We start from the raw sequence: 21,851 nt of genomic DNA on the forward strand, positions 1-21,851 counted from the left end.
ATATATGGACCTAATCAGGAATCAAAATTTTGCAGCTTTAGCTTTGTTAATGACATCTCATTTCAATTTTTAGGCTGATCAAGCCTATTATTTTTTGCTTTTGCATGTTTCTAGAAGGAAGGATACACAAAATTCCATACACCTAATGATATTATGCTCAATTGCAATTTAAAGATCACAGTGGATCTATAAGTTTCAAGTGTTATCAACTGCAAATTTATTGATGATATGATCATTAATCAATCGAAGAGATATTCTCTCATCTCTGTTTAATGCATTCACTCTTTGTTCTCCACTCACTGTATAAGAAACAAACAGTCATATGTTCTTTAGTAAATGTTATTATTAAAACCATACTGCTCATCATGTTTCTTTCAAAGACTATAGTTTTATTGATAGAAAAATTAAGATGATATTGAAGCGAAGAATCTACGTTCATTCTCATTGAGATAATACACTAAGAAGAATATATATAGCTCCGATCAATTCCAATCAGTGTTAAAATCATAGATTATACGAGAAAAAACCATATTAGAATGACATCGACTGCTGCTTGAAATTTAATGACAAGGTCACCACCATCGCCACCAGAGAACAAGCTGCAATCAACGTGGAAGAATCCATCTCCCCGTACTTCTGCTTCTGCAAACTCGTTTCTTCTTCCTGCACAACATCAGGATCACAAACACACAGTGCCTGGTCGTCGTAGCTCAGCCAAGCTTGTCTTCACCTTCCTAATCACTGGCCACATAACGTCTGATGCACGGCGGACAGGCCATACTCATCTTCGTTCCGTCACTGTGCTTCCTCCTCTCCGTGCTTGAGATGAGGCACAGACAACCTCTGTTCGCTGGAGACGTTCATGAACCCCACGGCCATGGCGACGACCACGGCCATGCTCGCAGTCAAGGGAACACTTCACACGGCGCTTCTCGCATCCGCCGCAGCGCACAGCAGCACAAAGCCAAAACGAGTGCAGGGCCTCTTTTGGCTTCTCCCTCCTGGTATGCCCACTCCGGTCCAGTCAACCAAACCCAGGCAAGCCAGCCGAACCGGTTCCACGGAAGGACCGACCAAGGTGGGTCCCCTCCGGGACCATGAGGTACCATCCCGGGAAACGAGACGGCGCGGGCCCACCGTACCGCGCCCCGCCAGATTAAACCGAGTAATCAAAGATTAAACTATTATTAATCCTTCCGAATAAAAAGATTAAACCGAGTAATCGCTGTACCTCCAGTACCATTGACAGAAGCGGTGGTCCCACGAACATTTCCTCCAATCACTTTTGGGCAGGTTTTGGGTAGATCGACGAATAAAAAAGTATTTTTTTCACGCTGGGGCGGCGCTCCCGTCGCTGTCGCACGAGGAGGAAAGCACGCGCCGAACTGTACGCGCCACGTCACCGAGGGACCAAATGGATTAATCCCGCTAAACTAACGGGCTAAATCGACGATTTAACCCCTTCAACCACAGCGTAGACGTCGATTATTGCACGTGGCGGCACGTGACGTCGGCGGGGGGAGGGTTCTCTTCATTCCTCGCGCAGGATCACCCTCGTACTTCGATGTATTTACGCTCTCGCCAAAGAAGGCGTCTCCCTTCGCGACTCGGGAAAGCTGACGAGAAAGCAATCATCAGCTACGATTTAGGCAAAGAGTCGAAGTGTCGTAGGCACTTGTTATGGGCTAATATATTGCGTGCGAAGTATGTTTACATGCCATAACAGGAGATGCCATATTAAAGCCTCAATGATTTGGATTATTAGTGGAGGTGTCCGATCTTAGCAAGTAAACTCGCTTGCTAAAAGCAGTACCTATTCCTACCTGCAACAACACCGTTATTACTAATGTTACAAACCATGGTGTAGTAGAGGTAATAACCGGAGCTCACAAGCTTTCCCCTAATTAGAATCCCACTCCGCGCTCGACACGTGTCGCCCGTGCACGAATCCCCGGCCGATGGACGTTGATCGCAGACGAGGGATCTCTTCGGCAAGCACAATTGCTTATCCCACCCGTTCGTTCGGCCTCGATCTTACCTTTCTCCTAATTGGATTATTTTGCGGGTCCCCTACAACGAGCTGTTTTTTTTGTCGTTAAGCCCTTTCCACAAGACAAAATTGGGCTGCGCGACCTCCGGTCCATCGCCGTTTACTTTTCGCGCGATGTGACCGCAGCCGGCCGCGGTTGGAACTGTTATCCGGGGGGTTAAAGCCGAACCGAGGACGAATACGGGGGCTAAACTGCTTATTATCCGCTGGTAGAAGAAGAAATGGGAGAGGGGACGAGTGGACCGAGAACGAGTACTCTTATTTAATTTCGCTTACTCTCTCCTACGCTGCCGCTGCTGCTGCTGCTGCTTCTTCTTCTTCTTCTTCTTTGGTCCCTCGCTTGTCGGGAGACGAACCTCCTCAAAGGGCCGAAACCCTCGTTCCCGGCAACCCGCGCAGGGGACCCCGCGACCCGGTTGCCTCACCACCGGACAGATTCGTCGGAATCCGCGGCCCCTGCCTTCGAACCGGTGGAGCTCCGGTGCGGCCAGACCCGCCCCCGTTCTGGTGCCCATGGAGGTGGCCTGCGGTTGAGTTTCGTAGACGGCGGTGGCGGTGCTCGAGGGAATTAGGAAGATGAAGGCGGATGCCAGTGGAGCTGCGGCTCCGAGCCCTTGCGAAGGTGAGTTTGGCTTCGAGCTCGTTTTCTAGATGCTTTGTCTGTGGCCGCAGGCCGAGGTGGGGGGTTGACGCTTGTGGTGTTGGTGGTGGTGGTGTCAGGGGAGAGGAAAACGATAAACCCGGAGCTGTGGTACGCCTGCGCGGGGCCGCTCGTGACCGTGCCGCCGGTGGGGAGCCTCGTCGTCTACTTCCCCCAAGGGCACAGCGAGCAGGTAAAGATGTGACTGTGGCCTTTTCTAGCGTGTGCTCTGCGGGAGTGTTGCTATTGCTTCCTCCTCGGTTCCTATGTAGCCCCGATCATGTGGGTTTGGAAAGGACCTCCTCTTTGAATGGCCGGAAGCTTTCGTAAAGCTTGTTAGCGAAACCATCTTTTTTGCCCTTTTTCTTCTTTCTGGCCTGTAAATTATGCTGCCTTCTTTTGGTTCTTTTTCCTGAACGATATATGTTGGCATACCATTCTTCACCTTACAAACGGATTTGGCGAGTTTCTTAAGATCGTATGGGCTTAATGGCTTCTATATGAAGTGTACAGGGTTTCTTTATTCTCAATATTTGGGAGATCTGCAGATACCAGGAATTTTGATTATGGTACTTGATTAAGAAATTTGAGAAAAAAAGCACTTGATTAAATGAACACAGTTTTCAAATGGGAATGACTGCAATTGATTCTTATTAGTTTACGTTTTCTTGATTAGTAAATTTTTTTTATTTAAATTTCCTTCATTTGCTGTTATTTTAAGACCCGATCGTTCCACTTTTGCTTTCAGTTTACTGAATAATATGCTTGGTAAGGGGTGAAATCAAACATGATGGGTTGATATTTGCAATATCTTTTCAATTGTGGCAATAATTGCGATTTCTTTCTTATAGTATTGCATAACCCTTCCCTTTTTTGCATCATATTTGTAGCTTAAAACATAAGCAATGTCTGAGCTTGAGGAAGAGGAAAAGAGATTTGGGGACATTATGCCTTTGGATGGAACATAGTTGGAACAGTTTCTATCTTATAATTATCTCGTTGTAGCTTGCATGCGAAATTAGATTAGAAACAGATCACAATATCATTCTCAGATCAGGGACAAGTTCGACCATGATGATTGATGACCCTTGTTTCAATTTTCATACATATATACTGTTTCCAAATTGTGAAGGAACATCTCAGGTCAATATTATTGTGAATCACTTTATACTGTGCATGTGTCATCTCTGTAAATGGTTTATGGTGGTACGGAACCTGCCAACGAATGTGGTGCTTTCTTGTGAGTTCTAGAGGGTGGTGACAGGGCAGTTTTATATGCTGGAAAACCATGTACCTGTTGTTGGCCTATGTCAGACAAAAAATATTTTTTTCAGTTATTTCAAGCTATAGATTTAATTTCTAAATTCTTGTTCATGGTATTCTCTTCTCTAGTTTTTTCTTCAGTGAGCTACTCTCTACATGATCGATAATGTTTGATTGTATGAACAGATCTTAGAAATCACAACTTGACTATTTTGCTAGTGAAGTTCCTAAACTGGCCCGGAGATCTGATAGTTCTACTCGCATAGATGGTTGAACCGAATTTTGTTTTGGAAATTTCTTTTATTTTTTTAATTCGATTTTAGGTTGTGGTCTTTGTTTAAAAGCCGGTTTAAATTTGATGTTGATTGGGTTTGACATTTACAATGAGCACTGGACCCGCAGTATTTCATTTTATCAATATTGAGCTTTTCTGGCTAAAATCTAGGTTATGCTTATAAATGCAATTGGTTAAGCTAAAACAGTATGGATAAATAATAGAAGAGCATGTAGTTCATATGAAAGAAATCACTGAAGAATATATGAGGGGCTAGATTAAAGGAAGCAAAGAGCTTCACAGCTGGCTTGACGTGACTCAGTCAGTGGATGAGCTACTTAGCATCTATTTCAAGCACTATGATGTGTGCCATCCTCTTATAAACCTTAGTCTGTAAAATTTCTACGATTGAAAAACTGATTTTTATTGTTTGAATTTTGGACCATGATACCTCTTAAACACAAGTACTTTAACTGTGAAGCTTTTTGGATGTAGCTGGTTTATCTCCTTTTATAGTGTTAATTGTTACTGAAGCTTGATAATTTTGGTTGTGAGGATAATTGAATGTTTGCACTTCATGGCTCAGATTAAAACTTGTATTTGTTCTTTCAGGTTGCAGCTTCTATGCAAAAGGATATCAATGCTCATATTCCAAATTATCCAAATCTTCCCTCAAAGTTGATATGCCTTCTTCACAATGTTACTCTGCATGTATGCCACCATTCATTAATGTTTATTCCTTTTTTACATGCAAATTATGATTGCATTTTCAGTTACCTTATACTTTCAAGGTTGGCTTTGTAATGCTTTAGGCAGATCCAGAGACAGATGAAGTTTATGCTCAAATGACTCTTCAGCCAGTCAACTCAGTGAGTCATCTTGTCTTATTTATCCAATAGATGCTTCAACCATGCCTTCTACTTCTAGCTAAAGAGGGGTAAAAAGATGTGGGCACTAAGTTCATATTTTGACTTAGAGTTGCTCAGCAATTAAGTTATTTCATCTGCTTGGTGCTCATCCATCAGCAAATAAACATTGACCAAAACTAGAAAGAACAAGATTGATTGCTTTACAGAAAAATTATTGCAACCTTTACACTGATTCTAAGTCCCCAAAAGTAGAGTTTTCTTGCAAGAGAGCTTCCTGTCTATTGATATTGACAAAAAGCGTCATGGTGAAGAAAAGCCTTAGTCTAGAAATGTGGCCTTTGGTTTTAGCCTTGATGATTGTGTGGCTAATGAACTTAATGTATTATGATAGAGAGGATAATTCTTTTTCTTTCGAGGAAGATACTAATAACAGTTGTTGCTGTCTCATACTTTAACATATTAATCCTTACTGTGCAGTAATTTGAAGCATTTCATCAATATGTACCTCACTTATTTTCCTCAATGCAGTATGACAAGGAGGCATTGCAGGCATCAGAGCTTGCACTAAAACAAACCAGGTCACAAACGGAATTCTTTTGTAAGACACTTACTGCAAGTGATACAAGCACTCATGGAGGATTCTCCGTGCCCCGTCGTGCTGCAGAGAAAATTTTTCCTTCTCTTGTATGTAATTTCTGTATGCATGTGTGGCTTTTGTATGTAATACAGGCTTATGGTAGTTCTTTGATGATCCATGTTGCAAACCTTGTTATTCTTGTGTAGGATTTTTCAATGCAGCCACCTGCTCAAGAATTACAGGCCAGAGATTTGCATGATAATCTATGGACTTTCCGTCATATTTATCGAGGTTAGGCAGAAAAAAACCTAATCGCTGAACATATGCTCTACAAGCTGTGTTAGAAGTTATTCTTCTTGACACTCAGAAAACCTAATTGTAAATGCTAAGATGTAGTGACTTGCTGAACATATGCTCTAAATTTGGACTTCTTGTTGAGCTTGGTATTCTTGAAAGGTCATGTTCTTTCTCTGAAATCTAGGCCAACCGAAGAGGCACTTGCTCACAACTGGTTGGAGCTTATTTGTGAGCGGAAAGCGGTTGTTTGCCGGTGATTCCGTGTTATTTATTAGGTAATGGCATTCTAATCTCTATACAGTGCACCAATACCCTTATCATGTTTTCTTGTTTCCAGAATGTCATTTATCATGACCCTAAAAGGCAAACAATCGGAACACATTTTTGTTTGTTTAAATAGGACATTTTTTATTATTTCTTTCATATTTGTCCACAAAATAATACCAAGTGCCCCTTTTTTTCTTTCTGTTTTTACAGCTGATGGTAGAGGGTTAGCAAATTGTTCTAAATCATAGTCAGCTCATATGTTTCTCCTTCATCGTCCTCATCTGCAGGGATAAAAAACAACAGCTTCTTTTAGGCATTAGGCGTGCTAACAGGCAACCTACTAACCTATCATCATCAGTCCTGTCAACTGATAGTATGCATATAGGCATTCTTGCTGCTGCAGCCCATGCTGCTGCCAACCACAGCCCATTCACGGTGTTTTACAACCCAAGGTATGTTCTTTTCTGTTCCTAGTTTTGTTCAAGATACATAAGTTCTATCTGAAATTTGACCATCTACAATTTCGTTAATTCTCATGTATATCTGTTATATATTACAATAGGAACTTCTTGTTGTTCTGCAGGGCTAGCCCTTCAGAGTTTGTTATCCCTTTTGCAAAATACCAGAAGGCAGTTTATAGCAACCAAATATCCCTGGGTATGCGCTTCCGAATGATGTTCGAAACTGAAGAATTAGGAACAAGACGGTAAGAAACTCAATTTACTGGATTAGCCACATCAAATTCTGATCTGATGTAAACCAATGCCTTTCTCTAGCAAGGGTGTTGAAGAGGCCAGACAGGGTGGGAAAGGTCATTCGCTGGCTAAACAATGTTTAGTCATTTAAGTGAATGGCACTGAGGATGCTCAAGAAGCATCATTTAAATCCTTTTAACAATAATAAAATAAAAATCAGACTTGTCCGGTAATCAGGAAATGCTGATGAGGAAGTGACAGACAATGGTATTGCTAGAGAGAAAGAAGATTCAGATGGAAGAAGAGTATAAAAGAAAAAACAAGTGGAAAGGAAAGAAAAGAGCAAACCAAGAAAAATGTATCAATAAGAAAAGATGAATGAAGAAGAGGATCATGAAAATGGAAGAGCACAGGGTTGCTGGTGTAAATGGAGATGACTGTGAAATGCCGAGTTATTGAAGGGGAGTGTTTAATTTGGTGTCTCCTACTTAAGCACCTATTCAGTTAGGCAAACACTTCTGGTTTTGCATATTCATTGAAGTACTAGACTGAAGTTTCCTGTTTCTTTATCGGCAACCACTTTCTCATTTAATGTAAACACTTGAAATTTATAATTCCATCGGAAAGTTCTTATCCAATCAAAAAGGTAAACTTGCTCTAAATTCTGCAGGTACATGGGTACGATTACAGGTATTAGCGATCTAGATCCAGTAAGATGGAAAAACTCACAATGGCGCAATTTGCAGGTTGGTCTTTAATAACAGTGATCTGCATGCTTTGGTTTTTCGGTCCACAGTCTTAGGCTGTCAGGCTAGTTAAAGTTTTGGACTGTTTACCATTTTCTTACAATTTATTTCCTATTAATAGTATTATGCATGCTCGACAGGTTGGGTGGGATGAGTCTGCAGCTGGGGAGAGGCGCAACAGGGTCTCTATATGGGAGATTGAACCTGTAGTAGCTCCTTTCTTCATTTGTCCTCCATTTTTTGGAAAGCGACCCAGACAACCAGGAATGCCAGGTACATTTTGATGCATGATATGTGAACAACAAGATCTCTGTATAAATGGCTTTAGATGATTGTGGCACATTCTTGTCTTAAGCTACTTTTCTAAAAGATCTGAAACAATCTGCTGCATGTCCTTAATAATCTTTTTCAACAAAAAACAATGAAGTCCTTGGCATGGAGAAGAAGAATGGCTAAAACTGTATTATAAGAAACAAACTATCATGATTTGGCAGTGGATGGCAAAGAATCAGCTGTCACTGAAGCAGGACCCCAGGGCTCTAGATAGCGGAGAGGACCTTGGTAATAACTGTAGATGAATCTTGATCACAGAATTTGGAACTAGGACATTGAGCTTGGTTTCGGTAGCTTTAATTGTGAGATTTTTAGTATGCTGAATTGGCAATTGATGTTGCAGATGATGAATCATCTGAAATGGAAAATCTTTTCAAGAGAGCGATGCCTTGGCTTGGAGAGGAGATCTGCATAAAGGATTCTCAAACTCAGAGCACAATAATGCCGGGTTTAAGTTTAGTTCAATGGATGAACATGCAACAAAATCCCTCTCTTGGTAACCAAACCCTGCAGACAGAATACTTGCGCTCCCTTGCTGGTCCTGTTATGCAAAATCTTGGCCCACCTGATCTTTCTAGGCAGTTGGGTATGCAAGCTCAAATGTTGCACCAGCATAATGTACAATTCAATGCCAGTAGGCTGCCTCAACAAGGCCAACAGGTAGATGAACTTGCTAAGGTATCGATTCCACTGAACCAAGTGGGTGCTTTTAGTAGACCCCCACAACAAGTACAAGATTTAGCTATGCAGCAGAAGCAACAATTGGTCAACCAAGCTTTACCATTAAACCAGACACACAACAACATCATACAGCCCCAAGTTCTGGTCCAGACTCAAGTGCAGCCACAGCTGCAGCAACAGCCAATTATCCAGAACAATCAGCTATTACAAACTGCTCTCCAACAGAGTCAGCAACAACATCCGCAGCAACTGCTGCAGCCACATCAAAATCAACAGCAGCTACAGCAGCAGCAGCAGCACCAGCAACTTCAGCAACAATACCAGCAAGCACAAAGTAGGATGCCAGTTAAACTCCCTGTCCAAGTGAATCAACAGTTATCTGACCAACAGATTCAGTTGCAGTTGCTACAGAAACTCCAGCAGGAACAACAGCAGCAAGCATTATTTTCACAGCCAAGAGTGCAACAGCCTCAAATTCACCAAATTCAAGAATTCCAGAGAACTATCCCAGATGTACAGCAGCAGTTGTCTAACTCTAATTCACTAGTTCAGCAACCAGTGATCCCTCAACAATGTGCAAAAACTACTACACAGGCTGTGAGGCTGCCACAGATCTTGCAGAACCAGTCACAGCAAAAGCCTCAGCAGCAGCAAATTCCATCAAGTGATTTTCCTGAGGCAGTCCTTTCCACCACACCAGTAACTAATCTTATCCCAGCTAGTGGCAGCTCTTTGCTAGCTGCTGGGGGGACACAGTCAGGAGTTACAGATGACATCCCATCTTGTTCCACATCACCTTCAGCAAACAATGGATCAATTCTTCCTCATTCAATCCTGAATAGGAACGGACACCACAATCTCATTTCAACAGAAAAGACATCTCAGTCAGTTATTACAATGCTCAACCCAAGCTCCTTTGAAGCTGCCACCGTAAATCCCAACATCTCCAAGGAGCTTCCAAAAGTTGTACATAATGTAAAGCCCTCAATCCCAATTCCCAAGGTGCAAAATCAGGGAATTGTAGCCCCTCAGACATATCTAAGCAACACAGCTCAAATGGATTACTTGGACACTACCTCCTCGGCGACTTCTGTGTGCCTATCTCACACTGATGGGTCTTTAAATCAAGCCTTACCTCTCCTTTCATTCAATCAGCCATCAATGCTTAGATATGCACCTCCAGAGAGTGATATTCCTGGCACAGATCCAAGAAATAATGTCCTTTTTGGAGTTAACATTGATGGTTCAATGGGAATACCTTTGACTGCTGATGCTTTGCTGGTTAATAACATTGATTCAGGAAAGTTTCAGAATCATATCCCTGGAGATGCAGTAGCCAATTACAGTACCTCAAAGGATGCTCAACAAGAGCTGTCATCATCCATGGTTTCACAATCATTTGGAGTTCCTGATGTGGCATTTAATTCTATGGATTCAACAATTAATGAAAATGGTTTACTAAGTAGGAACTCCTGGGCCCCGGCACCGCCTCCGACAATTCAACGCATGCGCACTTACACCAAGGTTTATGGCTTCAATTTTGGAATCTATACATTTGTTTCTTTGAGCATTAACATGTGATCGTTTAATTTGTCTGCTAAATAATATGGAAACTTTATCTTCTTTCGTAATGGGACAGACGAGTTTAATTTATCTTCTTCTTTCATAATTTAATTTGCAATATTGTTTACAGGTGTACAAACGTGGAGCTGTTGGCAGATCTATGGATATCACACGATATTCAGGTTATGATGAGCTGAAACATGATCTTGCACGAATGTTCAGCATAGAGGGACAGCTGGAAGATCGGCAGAGAATCGGCTGGAAGTTGGTTTATGTAGATCACGAGAATGATGTTCTACTTGTTGGAGATGACCCATGGGAGTAAGTTATAACATTAATTTAAGCATTATATTCAGTCTTTGTTCAGTCTTTTTTTCATGGGTAGAAGAAAATTCCATTATTCTCTAGCATGATTTAGATGCCATTTTGACACAACTCAATGTCAAACATATCAGGCGTATACTGGTCTGTACGATCTGCTTTCATTGAGAAGAAAAAAAAGATCGATACCAGACCATATGGTCGGTCTGCTACCAGTCATTGGTTGGATTAATAAGTAGCATTTGGTAGTGGCACGTATTGATCTGACCAGTGGTTGAAACCACTCTTTAGAGTTGTTAAAAATTAAAGAAATGACATTAATGCACAAGTATTTGGCACTTCTGTTGTCCCTTTTGGTGGAAGCACTTTCTAAGTATAATATTTGTGTTCCCCCTTTTTTCTCCTAGACATACAAAGTGATGGCACAACCCATGTAAGTTCTACCATGTTATTAAGCATGGATATGAATATCGGTCAGTATAGTGTATATTGATGGATATATACCAATCCAACCACAGACTGGTATCTGGCCATATCGTCCAGTATTGGTTGGCATTACTTTATTATTATTTTGGATGGTATTGGACAGCATAGGTCAGTAATGCTGCTCTTATACTATACCAATCCAGTAGATTGTAAAAACTGATATCCAATCAAGGTTTAAATACTCATATTTTTGTATCTCTCAAGGAAGAAATGATAATATTATCTAGGACTTCAGGATATTTGAAGTAAATATACATACCTGTGAGAATTTATTATCATCTAGAAAATATCCAATACCTCCTGGAATAATTGGATATCTGTGCTTTTCCCCAACTTTTATGTAATGATAATCAAAGTATATAGTGCTTTCAATTGGACAAAAAGTCCTATTAGTGATCCAAGTGTTCAACCAAATAGAATATCTAATTATTTATGAATAAGACAGTGAATTTAGGTTTAAGAGTAAAGTGATGCATAAGAAAAATTAAATAATCATATGCAATTTAATCCTTAAATGTAAGCAGAAAGAAGAGCAAAAACATTATACTTATATTCTTTTGCAATTTTCTTTATATCTTTTGCTGTGATGCTGTTGATTAATTACTAAATAATCATAGGATCCAACTCAGTTCTAACAAAGCATGACTACTACAAACGTACAGGGAGTTTGTAAGCTGTGTTCGGTGCATCAAGATATTGTCCCCGCAAGAAGTCCAACAGATGAGCTTGGATGTTGACTTGGGAAACAACAGCCTCCCGAATCAGGCTTGCAGCAGTTCCGATGGTGGAAACGCCTGGAGGGGCCAGTGTGACCAGAACTCAGGCAACCCCTCTGCAGGATCATATGATCATTTTGAATGACACAGCGGGTCATGCAGCAAAACTGATTTCGACACTCTCGTTAGACAAGGTCAATTCCTTTTACTTGCCAGCCCTTTTGCCTAATCTTGTTCAAAGAGTGATGTGAAATTTAGAATTCAACTGACCATGAAAGTCCAATATGTAAAAGCAAGAGTAGCTGCACCGGGTTGGAAAAGCCACCCATCTTGTCTCTAATGGAGATGAGAGATTGTGGTAGTGAATTATCCAAATCAAGGGAATTGGCAGTCTCCATTCAGGAGCTGCAGTCTCTTATTGCTGTAGGTTTTCTACTTCCGATGAATGTTCTACACTTTATGATAGTGAAAAGCTTTCATATTTTTCTACTATGGACATGTGTAGCAAGTAGCATCACAATAGACGGCTGGAGAAACCAAGTGATTTACTTGGGTATGAAAAATTAAATGGAGCATTTTGCATGTGCATTGCTGCATGTGTTTTCGGTGCGATTATAACTTACTGCCTCCTGTTGTTGTGACTTGTTGCACTTGTTCGATAGATATCTGTTTGTTAGCCTGAAGGGAGATGGGTGATTCAAAGAGAAGAAACTGATCGAATCTCAATGTTGCTGACTTGGTGCAATATTGAGATTTAATTCAGAAGGTTAAGAGTGTTTCTTTTGACAGGCTCAGGTGTAGTCTTTGTATTAGATTGGGCTATAGGGGTAGAAAGAGTTTGCTACCACTAAACTTGTGCTCAAGTAGGTTAGATTATTGTTTAGTCTATCAAAGAGATAATTATCCCATTGGGTCGATTGTGGTAAATGATATCAGCATAGGATGATTCTATGCTGTATTTGGACTTTTTAAGGTATCAAGACTCTTCAAGGATGCGACACCCCCATGGGGAGGTCAATTGAAGGTCTAAAATGACTACGATCATAACATCGGGCTTAATGATTTGTGATTCAGACTTATCATAATAGGTCAGTTATCCCTGGTCAAACCGTGACAGGTTCAAAAGTCGAACTCGATAAAAAATCCAACGTAACAACAAATGATGCTAAATCCAAGGCCTCGTGCAACAGTGGTCTAAGTCCCAAGTCCAATTTCCACCGAGCAAACAATTTCATAGGTCATGTGATGTGAATAAGATTTAGTCTTCCAGCGTAATTATCCGTACAGATTGATGCATCTTATGATCTCACAACCAAAAATGTTTGCCAAGTCATGCCAAACCTAATCGAAAACTACTTCAATAACAGAGTCTAAGCATATGCAGAATAAACAAATAGTAACTTTTTAATTATTTGAACATATATCACTAGATATAGATTACTAACCAACAAGTTTCTTATTTCTTTTGAAACAATGAATATAATCCTCACGCACTTTGACCTTGATGGAAATAGGATTCATATGTAGCCACCCTGGTCTTCGAATCAGGCTGCTCCAAATCGTCCATAAAACCCAATGTCATCGTAACAAAATCTTTCTTGTGCAAACGCTTCCATTCCTGCACAAAACAAGAACGTTCCAAAGTAGAAGATTAATTGTCCAATCGCTACGCAAACGCTTCATGAGTTGTTTAAAATATTGCAAGAAGAAAGAAAATATTTCGACTTTAATAATCTAATTTTTAGATAGGAACATGAAAAAGCAAATGGAGGTTCATTGGCCACGGATATCTTGATAACTCTTCTGGCATAACATATATTCAACTATTCGAGATTGACTACATACATATTTTGTTATTACTGTACTACGTAAAAAAATATATCTTATTAGTTAAATTAAAAGTATTTAGATCTTTACTTATAAATTTTAATAAAATCCTTTTAGTCTTCCTTTATCTCTTATTAATTATTTTATATATTCTAACTACAATATCAGTAATTCTTGTTAGCATATAGTGATTCTTTCTTATTTTATCCTCTATTAAAGGTACATCTAACTTAATCGTTTAGCTAAGGACAACATCTAGAGGTTGCTCTAGCCTCAATTGACATCAACTTTTTTTACAAAGCATGGATACGGTCAGCAAAAAAAATTCAAGAATTTGACTATTCATCACACGTGCAATCTATTGATCTATCTTTTGAAGTCAGTTTGTGTCTTCCAGCCAACATGCCAAGGTGGCCTATCGGCGCTATCATTAATATCTGCATCGGCAAAACCAGATAGGAGCAGAAGCCCCTGGATTTTTGTTACATCTAACCAATCTTCGAGTAATACTTCAGCTACTATAACTCTATATCTATTTTGTTGATCATAAATATAACCATGCAATGTTTTCGAGTTGGACATTTCGAACATATGAAACAATGCACAAGTTAGGAAGAAGAATCAGTGTAGTCTCAAATTAGATGAAGGCGAACATGAGTGATAAAGAGGATGTCACATTATATGCGTGTATTTGTATGCCTGTGTGCAGAAAGACAACTTCAGCACACGATTTTGCATGTTTATTTCCCTCAAGTCAATCAGATACTATAAGTGCAAAGGAGAAGAGTGCTCACCTCGAAATCCCATTCACCGTACAGGTTTGGGTCATTCTCGTCACTCCAAACATATGCATTAGCAAGTAATTTCTCTGACTTTTCCTGCAACATCAAATTATCATTCTTTTGTCGAGTACAAGAACTATCTCCAGCCAATGAAAATATTGCTTATTAAAATGTGCATTAGTTTGTATCCAAAGTATATTGGACAGGATTTGATATTACGGGGATTAGACACAGATATTTCAAGGTTTTTGTAGAAAAGCAGTATCAATATATCTCAATGTCGTACTACAAGGTCACAGGACAATTCTAAGGGCTCAAAATGCTTGCAGCAATAAATGAGGCTGGCACTTCAAAAAGTTATTGGCAAAAAACAAATTATAAAGACAGTATAAACGCATGTCTATCAGCAATGAATGCTTCATGCATTAACAATATAAACCACTAAAGCTATAAATTGTAGAATCAGAGTAAGCTGTTAACTAAGCCACTCGGGTTAAATCAGCTGAGGTTTACATATAGCAAAGCACAAAATATTTATCCCCTCCAAGTTGTATAATATATCATGCTTAATTAAAAATTATACGCAACTGTCATTAGATAAAAAAAAGAACTAGGTTATATTATGATGTTCAAATGAACTAGATTATGTTATACGAACACACTTACTAGCAGAGAAATTTCAACAGTTCTCCTTTCATATTCCACATCTTCAAATGAATCCAGTTTATCCAACTCCTGATCTGAAATCCCCAAAAGAACCTATATAAAAAGGTCCGTTGCTCAATTATCAGTTATGCAGCAAAGACATCAGAGATCTTTAAAATCATATCATTTATCACCCATGAAGTGAGTAAAAAAAATCTGTAATAAGTTCAATGATTACAGGGAAATTTCTTAGGAAGAATCTGTTTCAGTAGGTAAGAAGAAACAAAATCCAATGAGCATTCACCTTCCCTCATATTTTTTTCTTTGACAATATATGGTCCTAATTAGCATGTTTTTCCCCAGGATTTAGGATGCCAAATTGACCAATCAGACCCCTTTTAACAGTCCTCAGATGAAAGACAGATCTTCGGAAGGATAACCAATTTCCTACGGAGTTTGAGCTGCCTTCTGATTGTTTCCCTAGTATTTTCAACCTAATTGGAATCATCTTGTGTATGATGTACCCGGATATTCACACACAAGATTTTCTAACAACTTACCTGGCAAAAGTATAATCAAACATAAACCCTTTCTGAAAATTGTAGTTTTCACATTGATATCATTGGTAAATCTAAGATACATGATGTTTCATAGTTCATGTTGAAATCTTAAATAAATCAAAAACATAATTTTCTTTTTTCTTTCAAGTGGATCAAACTGTTACAACATAGTAAAAGCATTTTTGAGGTGCGAACTCAAAGTATACTTACATACTCCTTCAAGGTAAAGAGCAAGATCTGTCATACTGAAGCGTACCGCCCATACCGGGCAGTACGTACCGGTACACAGACCGTCCGATATTGATACAATGCTATAGTACTATACTGTAGCACTGCTATAGTATGAAAAAGTAAAAAATTGTTTGGTACACCAGGGTGTATCGCTCGGTACGCCCTGATGTACCGCCCGGTACACCGATACCGTACTGTACTGAGCCCGGGTCGAAACATCGGTATGGTACGATACAACGAACCTTAGTAAAGAGTATCTTTAACTTTAAACAAATTACATGTATATATTAACTACTATCAATTCCAACAAATCGAAGATAAAAAGAATGCTAAACTTCAGTGGTATTTCCAGTAATATGAATCAGAAGAAGCATCTGTATTTGATGGGCCTTGTGTTGATGCCCACAGAGAGATTTCGAGAACAAACACTTCTTTGCAAGCTATATTGCCTAGGATATGAATCGCTCCAAATATAAACCAATTATATGTAATTTATAACTCAAAATTGTGATGATTTATTTTGGCATTTACATGAAATATCAAATTGTCAATGGTGCACAAAGAACATTGATAAGGAAAAATCCTAAACAAAAAGACGAAGATGATTAAAAATTCAAAGTCAATGACGAGTTAATTGCTTCAGGGGCAAATAGAATCACTATCCCAGGTGTCATGTAAGCAACATCACCAGGAGAATAAGATTATAAATTACAAGCATTAGGTAAAGCAGGGTTAAATAACACACCCTGCCTTTCACCTTCTTACTTTCAACCGGCAGAATTGCTGGGTAAACACGCCCCTTGATGCTAAACCTGTGGCTACAAAATCAAATCTCATATTAGTAGCAATTCACTTGTAACTCGAAATCGAGAACAAGTCATCTGGGTTTGGAATGTGTGCATGATACGCTAATGACGCTTCAGCTGCACTAGAACAACCTATCTGTAGTAATTCCATGGACTTGGTGATTCTTCGAACATGTTACTAGCGATATGATTGCAACAACTGCTCGAAAGTGGCGATTTAGATCCGATCGAGGAGCCATATGATGCATCGACAACAAGAAAAGAAACGAATCCAATTGATACATGGAGAAACAAAAAGGTTTAGTGTGCTACGCTTTCTCTCACTTGTGCATACAGATCGGATTGAAGAAGCCTGTAATCCAGCCGCAACAGACCCTCCAAACATCGGGAAAACGATCCATCAGAGCGCAAAGAACATCGAAGAGCGCGATCGAAAGCACAACAGAATCGAATCGATAGAGAGAGAAGGGGGAAGAAGAAGAAGAGATGTTTACTAATCGTTGAGGACGGCGGGAGAGGCGGGGGGCACGCGCTTGAGGATGGTTCGCACCACCTCGTCCGCCATCAGAGTGCCGTAGACGAAGACGTTGTGGAGAGAAGAAGCGTTCGCGGTGGCGGCCATCGCAGCTCCTCTCTCTCTCGCTCTCTTTCCAACGTCGCCCTTCTTCTCTGCTGATAGAAAGGGAGAAGAACGGCTCAAGATATCGAATCAGGTCGTTATTTTATGACGGGATATTTTGAGGACGAATCGTAGTGAGAAAACGTGGCTTGGGTTCATCGAATTTGTAATTTGTCTCTTATTTTTACTCTTATTTTCTGTTATTCCGTGTATATATATATATATATATATATATATATATATATATATATATATATATATATATATATAGAGAGAGAGAGAGAGAGAGAGAGAGAGAGAGAGAGAGAGACATGTCAGAAGTCAAATGAAGAGAAAGCATTTAATAAACGAGTCACCAAGTGACCGGAGAAAGCTGTGGAGTGCCCCTCTGTTCTTCCTTCACTTAGAACGCCGCAAAAAAGTCATGAATTCGATGTAAGATTGTAAGGATGAATTGATGTATGATCTGTGTATAACCATGTAAAGGTATTATTTTCACCTGTAACTTCATTTCGACCACAGCTTTTTGCAATCACAGGTTGCAGAAGAAGTGTGTAGAGAAAGAAACATATCAAACCCAAGAATAACACGATGCATAATGGGAAGGAGGACACAGTCTCCCGAGCTTATTAGGTCTCTCATGGTGCAATAGGATGGAAGGCAATAGTGGAGTGCTCCGCGATCTGCAGGCTGAACTGGCCTCCTTTCTCGGTCACGTCGATCTTGTCGGTCCCCGGCGGCGGCACCATCTCAAACTCCTTGACCAGTTTCCCGACGATGAGCCCCAGCAACGGCAGCGCCAGTATGATCCCGGGGCAGCTCCGCCGGCCGACGCCGAAGGGAAGGAACCTGAAGTCCACCTTTCCGCCCACCAGCGCTTCCACCTCCGTCTCCTCGTCCAAGAACCGCTCCGGCCTGAACTCCTCCGGCTTGTTCCACCACTCGGGGTTGTTCCCCAGCCACCACGCGTTCACTATCACCTTCGTTCGCTTCGGGATGTCGTATCCCCCGAGCTTGGCTTCCTCAAGGTTCATGTGGGGGACGAGCAGGGGGATGGGCGAGTGCAGCCTGAGAGTTTCCTTGACGACCGCTTGCAGGTATGGCAGCCTGTGCAGGTTCGTCTCCGTCACCGGTTCATCGCCGAGCACGTCGCGGAGCTCCTTCCTGAGCCTTGTCTGGGCGTTGGGATGGTTCACCAGTTCGGCTATCGCCCATTCCATCGACCACAAGGTGGTCTCGATGGCTGCAACATTTATGTTCTCCACGATGTATATCACGTTATCCGAGCTGATTTCTCCGTTCATCTCTGCTTCTAGTATGTAATCCATGGCGCACCTGAGTCTGTCCCCTTCTCTTTCGGCCATCAGTTTTCTGTAGAAAGATAAGACATTGGAATCTCCAGCGACGGGGGCACGAAAGCATCATTCTCGATTCAAGGATGGATTGTGTGCGTACTGTATACCTTCTTTTCTCCACATAGTTGTTGTTGAAGAAGGCCAGTCTCCTGCTCTGCAAGTCCCTGCACTTGTTCAAGTAGCTTCTCAGGAAGGGCCTGAGGATGGGGATGAAGTCACCGTAGTTGTACTCGAAGCTCTGCGCCAGTCGGCTCCTCTCCGAGTTGAACCGCGTCGCCTGCTGGAACAGCGGGTCCGACACCGACTCGAACCGGGCGTCGAACATCATCCGGTACATGATGTTGTAGAGCATCAGCTGCAGCCGGCGGCGGACGACGATCCCCTCCGACTGCGCCGCCCGGTCCCCGCGGAGGTCCCGCAGCACCATATCCATCTCCTCCTCCCACATCCCCCTGTACTGCTGCACCACCTTGTTCGTGAAGAAGGGCAGCGTCATGATCCGGCGCATCCTGCGCCAGTGGTCGCCGTACTCGGTGAACACCATGTCCTTGCCGCTGTCGGTGAAGATGTCCCACACCACGTTGCGTGGCCGGGAGCCGAACTCCACCCCTTGCGTGTGGAGGACCTCGGTGGCCAGCTTGGGGTCGGAGACGACCACCAGGTTACGCACCCCGAGCCGCAGCAGGAACACGTTACCGTACTTCTTCGCCATGTCCACGAGGTTCCGGTGGTTGAGGTCATTGCCGACCTGTAGCCAGTTTCCAAAGATAGGGAAGGAGACGGGGCCGGGAGGGGCGCCATTGGAGCCGGAGCGGGAGAATACGAAGGGGAGAAAGAAGAGGAGGAGAGGAAGAGAGAGAAGGAAGGGAGATTGATCAGGGAACAGATGCTTGGCAGCGTACGTGCAGGCAACTGCCGCAAGGGTGAGCATGGCCAACTTTCCGGTGGAGGCAGCCATGGCGATGGTCGTTGGCTTCCTTCCTGTTGCCAGTGCTCGTTGGATGCAAAGGAGGGAGAGCGGACGCTGATTTATACGCGAAGGAAGCAGTGGTGGTTCGGTGGGGTAATCGATGGGCTGCCAAGGTAGGAGAAAGAGTGAAGATGGACAGTAGGACGTCAGCCGATGTGGTAGGAGAGAGAGGGTTGGTGGGACGTGTCATTTCTTTGACTTCCCTTCGGCCCTGCGGAATCATATATCTGACCCTTCTTTTTGGTGGTGAAAGGATTCCTGGAATCACAGAGTGCCCAAAGTACAAGTAAATGATTCATTCATATTATACTAACATTGATCATTATTGAAAACCTTCAAAGTTAATTACTATAGGGGAAAAGAATAAGCTGGCCTTCTTTGACTCGACCAACGGGGAAGCATGCAGTTTGACTCCACAAAGAAATAGTAAATGATCGCCGGGTAAAAGGAAGGCGTGCGATAATTTGGCAGAAGAAAACAAAAACAAGTTTGTTTGGTCGATTGCGATGGCTCTGTTGGCGTCCATGGTTTTGGTATGTGGGTTTGACTCCTTCGCTGGTTCTGTCACGCTGGTTGGTTGAAATGATGTCCACTAACATGTGTTCGATTGCGATGGTTGGGACTTTAATAATACCCGTCTGTATAGGATACGGATGGATTGGTGGGGCACACGAATGGGGTTGGTGAGACTCGTAGCACGAGCACGATCTCATCGATTGCACTCGTGTGCATGGATTGATTGATTGCACGCGTTGTTCGATCGTTTGATCCTTCTGCGTCGGTAACGACTTCCTGCGCCGTATTGTTTCGTTGGAGAATTCTCTGGTGTCAGATGAGTACCGAGCCATTGTGAGCCGCCACATCAGTAACCGGGGGTGGGGCCCATTTCAAAAGTTAAAAGTTCCTAAGTATATTTGTAAGTCTTAATATCCGAATAAGAAATGGATATTGTATAAATATTTTTAATTAAATAGTAATTATGAAAAATAAATATAGGAGTTGAATATCAATGATTTTGTTTTTCGATAATAGAAAGACATATGTGGTAATTTTGATTTTTTTGTAAAAATAAATGCAATCAATATTCATAATCTAGAATGAAAAATAATTTTAAACCACTTTGATTATTTTAAATACCTATTGATTATTTATTGATTTCGGTGTCAGAATATTCGATATAAGTTTCTTTAAGGATAAAAATATTAGGGTTAACTCTCCTCTGTTTAACATCAAGACTCTTCTAATCATCGGAGATCTTCAAGTAAGATTTGAGTCACTTAATTCTCAAGAATGATAAAGAGCCAATCAACTTCAACACTAATTGTTGTGGGAAACAACTTTGAGCCATGGCCTTGTGGTCGACGCGGCTCGGTTCGGGTCCGGACGACGGGGATTTTTCTGGGGCGTTCCTCGAGCCCGCTGGATCGATCTGGTGCGATGGTACAATCGGGATGAGGTCACCGTTTGCTCCAGGCGGGAACTCCTCGCCCACGCGTCCGGCGGGGATCCCAAGCTTCGCACTTGCACAAAGGTCGGGTCGGGGTGCTCGGCCCGACCCCTCCGACGATCAAGTTAGCAAATGTGGAGGGGATTTTAGCTGTATAAGAGTTGTTAGTGTCTGTCCTCTCTCTCCCTCCCCCTCTCCTGATGAGCGAAAGGGTATTTATAGGGAAGCTTACTGCTTCCTGAGCTGCCCGCTTGTAGGGGGCAGGCTGGTAGCGTTTGACGCTTGGGTTGGCGTGGCGTGAAGAACGAAGCTGGAGCAGGCTGTTTGATATGCCTCGGTCGGCGTTCCGGTCTGCATTGACCATGTGCTGTTGCGTGAGGCGTCATCTGACGTCAGCCAAGTCTTATCCTAATTACTATCCTCATCATATTCCCCCCCGGAAAGAAACTATGCGTCGGTCGTTGTGACGGGAGTCCGAGGCATGGCTTCAGCTTTCAAGCGGGCTGGCCGCGCAACCGCGGTCTCCGGGAGCATGGGGCCGAGGAGCACGACGCGGGCGGGCTGGCCGCGCGAGTGTGTCTCGGGAAGCATGGAGCCGAGGAGCACGACGCGGGCGGGCTAGCCGCGTAGGTGTGGTCTCGGGGCATGGGGCCGAGGAGCACGACGCGGGCGGGCTGGCCGCGTAGGTGTGTCTCGGGGCATGGAGCCGAGGAGCACGACGCAGGTGAGCTGGCCGAGCAAGTGTGGTCTCGGGCATCATGCTGCCGAGTGGCACGACGCAGGCGGGCAGACCGCGCAGGTGTGGTCTCAGGCATCGTGCGGTCGAGTAGC

The 21,851-nt window shown here is 42.3% G+C and overlaps 3 protein-coding genes across 3 annotated transcripts; 1 reads left to right on the forward strand and 2 right to left on the reverse strand.

Moving 5' to 3' along the window:
- The first annotated feature begins 2,281 nt into the window (after window positions 1–2,281).
- Window positions 2,282–12,270, forward strand: LOC135593077 (auxin response factor 19-like). Its single transcript, XM_065082888.1, has 14 exons — window positions 2,282–2,672; window positions 2,771–2,883; window positions 4,840–4,938; window positions 5,040–5,096; window positions 5,625–5,780; window positions 5,880–5,964; window positions 6,155–6,245; window positions 6,525–6,689; window positions 6,821–6,943; window positions 7,603–7,678; window positions 7,819–7,951; window positions 8,355–10,216; window positions 10,386–10,576; window positions 11,725–12,270. The coding sequence occupies exons 1-14, from the start codon at window positions 2,627–2,629 to the stop codon at window positions 11,921–11,923; spliced, it is 3,396 nt and encodes a 1,131-aa protein (XP_064938960.1). The 5' UTR covers window positions 2,282–2,626; the 3' UTR covers window positions 11,924–12,270.
- Window positions 12,271–13,157: 887 nt separating this feature from the next.
- LOC135593078 (AIG2-like protein D) lies at window positions 13,158–17,377 on the reverse strand. The gene is made up of 5 exons (XM_065082889.1): window positions 17,124–17,377; window positions 16,569–16,641; window positions 15,054–15,146; window positions 14,400–14,483; window positions 13,158–13,396 (listed from the first exon to the last, which is right to left on the reverse strand). Exons 1-5 carry the CDS (start codon window positions 17,249–17,251, stop codon window positions 13,265–13,267), a joined length of 510 nt encoding a protein of 169 aa, XP_064938961.1. The 5' UTR covers window positions 17,252–17,377; the 3' UTR covers window positions 13,158–13,264.
- Window positions 17,378–17,721: 344 nt separating this feature from the next.
- On the reverse strand, window positions 17,722–19,616 carry LOC135593079 (cytochrome P450 CYP73A100-like). Its single transcript, XM_065082890.1, has 2 exons — window positions 18,711–19,616; window positions 17,722–18,619 (listed from the first exon to the last, which is right to left on the reverse strand). The coding sequence occupies exons 1-2, from the start codon at window positions 19,559–19,561 to the stop codon at window positions 17,887–17,889; spliced, it is 1,584 nt and encodes a 527-aa protein (XP_064938962.1). The 5' UTR covers window positions 19,562–19,616; the 3' UTR covers window positions 17,722–17,886.
- Between the last annotated feature and the right edge of the window lie 2,235 nt (window positions 19,617–21,851).

Source organism: Musa acuminata, chromosome BXJ1-9 (genome assembly GCF_036884655.1).
Source record: "Musa acuminata AAA Group cultivar baxijiao chromosome BXJ1-9, Cavendish_Baxijiao_AAA, whole genome shotgun sequence".
NCBI lineage: Eukaryota > Viridiplantae > Streptophyta > Magnoliopsida > Zingiberales > Musaceae > Musa > Musa acuminata.